Source organism: Clinocottus analis, unplaced genomic scaffold, assembly GCF_023055335.1.
Source record: "Clinocottus analis isolate CAN_PGR_092001 unplaced genomic scaffold, fCliAna1.0.p SCAF_35, whole genome shotgun sequence".
Taxonomy (NCBI): Eukaryota; Metazoa; Chordata; class Actinopteri; order Perciformes; family Cottidae; genus Clinocottus; species Clinocottus analis.
Genome location: NW_027176098.1, coordinates 432,776 through 438,956, shown reverse-complemented (window position 1 = coordinate 438,956; position 6,181 = coordinate 432,776). Strand labels below are relative to the sequence as shown.

At 50.4% G+C, this 6,181-nt stretch overlaps 1 protein-coding gene across 1 annotated transcript; it reads left to right on the top strand.

Moving 5' to 3' along the window:
* Window positions 1-285: 285 nt before the first annotated feature.
* Window positions 286-2,485, top strand: gas1a (growth arrest-specific 1a). The gene has a single exon (XM_068596271.1). It carries the CDS (start codon window positions 1,024-1,026, stop codon window positions 1,846-1,848), a length of 825 nt encoding a protein of 274 aa, XP_068452372.1. The 5' UTR covers window positions 286-1,023; the 3' UTR covers window positions 1,849-2,485.
* The last annotated feature ends 3,696 nt before the right edge of the window (window positions 2,486-6,181 follow it).

Sequence of the window (6,181 nt, the reverse complement as noted above, 5' to 3'; positions counted from 1 at the left end):
ACCTTTTGACTTTTCCGTGTGACTCCTGCTGGCATCATCAATACATCTGATCAAAACATGCACGTGTCCTCTTCTCATGCAGTTGGGGTGTGATGGGACTCCACACCCCTCCACCTCCACCTCCACCTCCTCCTCCTCACCTTCAGCCTCAACGTCTTCCTCCCTCAAGCCCCGCCCACCTCTGCGTCCAAACCCACAACAAGTGGCCAACCAATGAGCAGCCCCTCTCCAATGTGCAGAGAAGGGGTGGAGAGAGGAGAGAGGGGGGTTTGACTGAAAGACGACCGCTCCGAGGGCGCAGAGAGCAGAGGAGCCGCTCCGACAGACCCACACGGGCTGTTGTGTCTTTTCCCTCCGCGCGCTGCTTTGGTTTTGTGTTGCTGCTGCACGAGGAAACTTCTCAATGCTCCAGCAGCAGCAGCGCGGTCCTCCAGGAGGGGGGCTCCCGGGACTCGGACCGTCTGTGCTGTTCGGTCTGGGGCCCGCATGAGAGAGAGAGAGAGAGAGAAAGAGAGAGAGAGGGAGAGAGAGAGAGAGGACGCTGGAGCCCGAGGGGCAGCGCGCGGCTCTGAAAGCCCCGCGATGGAGTGACGGAGCGCCGCAGGAACTCTGCTGAACTTGTGGAGAACTTTTTCCTTTTGGGTCTATTTTTTTTTGTTGGTGCGTGTGCGTGTGTGTGTGTGTGTGTGAGAGAGGAGTTTGTGTTTGACTCACCACCAGCACCACCGGCCCGGTCATGTATGGATAGCGGGAGGTTTTTTCTCGCGCAAATGGATCAACGCTGACGGCTTTTATGGAGCCGGGATTACAGCGCGCAGCCTGTTGAACGCCCACACACACACACACACACACACACACGCACACGCACGCACACACACACACACACACACACACACACAGTTCACACACACGCACCATCTGCCCCCGGAGTAAAAAGCGCCGAAGAAAAGTTCTCGTTTGTTGTTGTTGTCACACATGACACCGCTGTGAGGAGCGCTCGTTTCCCTCACCGCAGCCGGAGCGATGTGGAGCCGCGGTGCCGCGCCGCCCCTCGGCTGCGCGCTCCCGCTGCCGCTGCTGCTGCTGCTCGGCTGCTGCTGCTCCCTCGCCGCGGCCTCGCCGCCTCACGGCCGCCGGCTCATCTGCTGGCAGGCCATCATGAACTGCCAGGCCGAGTCCGACTGCAACTACGCGTACGAGCACTACGCGCGCGCCTGCGGGCCCGTGCTCAGCGGCGAGCGGCGGAAGTGCCCGAGCCACTGCATCTCGTCCCTCGTGCAGCTCAACCTGACGCGCAACGGCCCGGCGCTGGAGGACTGCAGCTGCGCGCACGACCCGGTGTGCACGGGCACCAAGCGCGCCATCGAGCCCTGCCTGCCGCGCACCACCAGCACCGGGTGCACGGAGGCGCGGCGGCAGTGCGAGCGCGACGGCCCGTGCAGCTCCGCCATGCACGACTACCTGAAGCACTGCGGCAAGCTGTTCAGCGGCGCCGTGTGCACCAACGCCTGCCGCGGCGTGATCGCGAGCATGCGCAAGATCCCCAAGGGCCAGCAGCTGGACGCGTGCATGTGCGACGGCACGGAGCGCGCCATCTGCGAGTTCGTGAAGAGCAGCATGAAGGCGCTGTGCTTCGACCTGCCCGCGCGCGGCCGCGTGGCGCACGAGGAAGAGGAGGAGGAGGACGAGGAAGAGGACGCGGGCAGCGGCGCGGACTACGCCCGCAGCGCGCACTACGACGAGGACCTGGAGGAGCCGGAGGTGCCGCGCGGAGGCGCCGGAGGAGCCGCGGCGCGCCGCGCGCTCACGCTGCTGGCGGCCATGTTGGCGCTGGTTGCGCTCTGTTAAAACTTTGTCCTGTGTGTTTTGGTCCGGATGAAAACACAAACTCGAGTCACTATTTGATGAAGAGCCTCGAGGAGGAAGAGGGGCGAGTTGTATCTGGTTTTTTTGAGACTCTGAAGGATTTTAAAAGCAGGAGATTTTCTATGCAAAGACTTCTCTCCTGAAGTCCACAGAGACACAGTTGTGCTCGTGTTGGTAACAATCAGCTGTGCACTGCCAGTCTTTTATATAGAAATATGAATATATAAAAGATATGAACTATTTTTATATGTCGCCCTGTTGCTGTGTCGTTACAAGTATTTAATGCTGGACTCTGCGAGCTGTAAATAGAGTTTAAAAGTGAAACAGTAATTTATTACACGCCAGCAGAGTTACATCCAAATGTCCACCGAGCGAGTATTCCAGCTTTAAAGGGAACGTCACCGCGACTGTAATCTCCTCAAAGATAATGTGCATATTGTGTATATATGTGTATAGCCCGTATAGACCCCGCCCCCTCCAGAGAATCCTCTATGTTTTAGGCTCCGAGCTGATCGTTCACTATGTACAGCCCCGAGAAAGACACGTCTGAATCCACTGTATGGTTTGCCTTATCGATATACTTTTTATAGGAGGCATAAAGGAAACTTGAAGGCATCAATCTGGCCTGCTGACTGTTTGTTTGTTTGTGTGCTTCCATATTTTTCACAAGACTTCATCTTCGTGTTTTGTTGCGATGTGTTTGAAGCCGTCGTTTGTGTCGCAGCAGCGTGAGAGGCCTTTAACGTTGGCTCAAAGGTTCAAAGGTCAGGAGAGCGTGAAGTCTGAAAGGTGAAAAGCAGCTGATTGTGCGTGAGGGGAGAACGGTGAGATCCTGACGCCGTCGCTCCCACAGTGGAGGGAGGAAGAGGAGGGAGGAAGAGGAGGGGGGAGGTGACCACCAGGTCAATACGACGTCAACCTGCTCGGTCCTCACGAGACGTCCAGGTGTCCTGATCATGTCCTCATGGTTGTCTTCCTGAAGCGTCTCCGGCGGCGCCGCAGGAACCCGACGACTTCTTGTTCAGGAACTCTTCTCAGCGGTTCTGTTGTTTGGATGGATGATAATCAATAATCACACGTCTCACTGGGTGGATGTCTCGGTTAAAATGTGCTGAACGGACGACTCCACAATAACGTTGACACTTTTGGTCGTAAATTTGGTGATGTCATACTTTATCATGTTGTCCACCACGCTGATAAACATCCTGACTATACAAGAAAAACATGTACTTATTTAAAGAAACTATATATATATATATATATATATATATATATATATATATATATATATATATATATATTATATGTGTGTGTAGGTGAGGATACGTGTTGTTTCTATAGTATGATGTCGGCCTCCTCCAGGGACTGAAGGCCTGACGACCTGCTACGTCTTGATTTAGCCGGCTGTTGTCAAAAGCAACTGGCACCATAAATCAACACAACCCCTCCTGACGCACACACACACACACACGCACACACACACACACAGCCTGCACTCAGGCATCAGACTTTACAGTCCACAGCTGTTTTCATGTTCATCGTATATAAATATTCTAATATATTTTAAGAGTTTTGGTGAATGATCAGGATTTTATTATTTAGTTTTTTATTGGTACAGTTTCTTAACTTTAAAATAAGTAAAATGTGTGTGTGTGTGTGTGTGTGTGCATTTATATTTCTTTTCAGCAGAGTTGTTATGGTTTTCACGAGATGATCGTGTCTTTGGTCGGCTTTTTTGAAAACGATCTGCTGCAGAGTGTTTCATTAAAGGGAGGAAGAGGAGGAAGAGGAGGAGGAGGGGGGAGGGGGTTCAGCTGAATGCACGGAGGAGAAGTCGAGTGGCACCTTTGTCATGGAGATGTTAAGCACATAATAGTCGTGCAGCACAATGGAGGGGCACTTCATTCTTTCAGGCGGCCTGACACCTCTGGAGAGCCGAGCGGCGGGGAAGCATGTGGGAACGATCCGGGCTCAGCCTCCGCCGCGATAGAAGAAGAAGAAGAAGAAGAAGAAGAAGAAGAAGAAGAAGAAGAAGAAGAAGAAGAAGAAGAAGAAGGGGAGTTGCTCTTTCAACACCTCCCGTGTTTATGTTATTAAATTAACTTTTCTACCAGCATTTGTTTATCTCTGTTTTAATCAAAAGAAGTAAAAAAAAAAGTGAATTCAACCACAAAAACTCACTTCAAAAAACTTCTTTTTTTTTAAACTTTGCAATAAAATAAGTTCATTCTGTTGCTTTGCATGCAATAACTAAAACATCCCCAAATCCTCTCAACAAGCTCAGAAATAAAACGCAGTTTCTTGTGTAAAGCTCCTCCTCCTCCTCTTCCTCCTCCTCCTCCCATTTCTTCAGGCTGTTCCAGCGCTCAGGAAAAAGCTCAGCGTGCGTTGATTAGGTCGTAATAATGCACCGGGTGTGAATGGATGAATGAGGTGCCAAAAAAAAAATACAAAATTCCCATAAAAGTGAACACGGTGCACAATGCGAGCAGGTTTCTGGCGGCGGCGGCGCTCACATGGAACACGTTAAAGGAATAAAGGACTTCTTTTGTCTTTCCACATCGTGCCATTTCTTTTTTTTTATTATTGAAATTCATTTAAAAAAAAAAAAAAGTGAGCCACGGCCGATTCTTCTGGCAACCGCCTCCCTACTTACACTTACACAGAGTGTGTGTGTGTGTGTGTGTGTCATGGCCCTGTGTTTACACACCGAGGCTGTTTGTGTTCCAGTCTTCTGAGTGTGTGTTCGGTATCTCTGCCATCGACTTCGCCTCAGCGAGCTCGATTCTCCTCTCGAGCTCTCGTCACCCTTGAAGAACAAAACGAGTACACGAGTCACTTCTGCCCAAAGCTCACTTCTATAGGTTGCTTATCCTCAAAGGTCACTTCTAACCAAAGGTTGCTTCTCCCCAAAGGTTGCTTCTCCCCAAAGGCCACTTCTTCCCAAAGGTCACTTCACCCCAAAGGTCACTTCTCCCCAAAGATCACTTCTCCCCAAAGATCACTTCACCCCAAAGGTCACTTCTACCCAAAGATCACTTCACCCCAAAGGTTACTTCTACCCAAAGATCACTTCTACCCAAAGGTCACTTCTACCCAAAGGTCACTTCTACCCAAAGGTCACTTCTCCCCAAAGATCACTTCTCCCCAAAGGTTACTTCTACCCAAAGATCACTTCTACCCAAAGGTCACTTCTACCCAAAGATCACTTCACCCCAAAGGTTACTTCTACCCAAAGATCACTTCTACCCAAAGGTCACTTCTACCTAAAGGTCACTTCACCCCAAAGATCACTTCTCCCCAAAGGTCGCTTCTCCCCAAAGGTCAATTCTACCCAAAGGTCACTTATCCCCAAAGGTCACTTATCCCCAAAGGTCGCTTATCCCCAAAGGTCGCTTCTCCCTAAAGGTCACTTCCACCCAAAGGTCACTTCTACCCAAAGGTCGCTTCTTCCCAAAGGTTACTTCTACCCAAAGATCACTTCTACCCAAAGGTCACTTCTACCCAAAGGTCACTTCTCCCCAAAGATCACTTCTACCTAAAGGTCACTTCACCCCAAAGATCACTTCACCCCAAAGATCACTTCTACCCAAAGGTCGCTTCTCCCTAAAGATCACTTCCACCCAAAGGTCACTTCTACCCAAAGATCACTTCTACCCAAAGGTCACTTCCACCCAAAGGTCACTTCTACCCAAAGGTCGCTTCTTCCCAAAGGTTACTTCTACCCAAAGATCACTTCTACCCAAAGGTCACTTCTACCCAAAGGTCACTTCTCCCCAAAGATCACTTCACCCCAAAGATCACTTCTACCCAAAGGTCGCTTCTCCCTAAAGGTCACTTCACCCCAAAGATCACTTCTACCCAAAGATCACTTCTACCCAAAGATCACTTCTACCCAAAGATCACTTCTACCCAAAGGTCACTTCTCCCCAAAGGTCATTTCTACCCAAAGGTCACTTATCCCCAAAGGTCGCTTATCCCCAAAGGTCGCTTCTCCCTAAAGGTCACTTCCACCCAAAGATCACTTCTACCCAAAGATCACTTCTACCCAAAGGTCACTTCTACCCAAATGTCACTTCTACCCAAATGTCACTTCTACCCAAAGGTCACTTCTACCCAAATGTCGCTTATTCCCAAAGGTCACTTCTATAGGTCGCTTTACCCTAAAGGTCACTTCTTCCCATAGATCACTTCTTCCCATAGGTCTTTTCTAGAGGTCACTCCTCAGTCACATCGCAGCATTGTGTGTTGTTGTGTGTTGTTGTGTTGCTCTCACACCGGCGGCGCTTAGAGAGATAAATGTTTCTATTCGTGA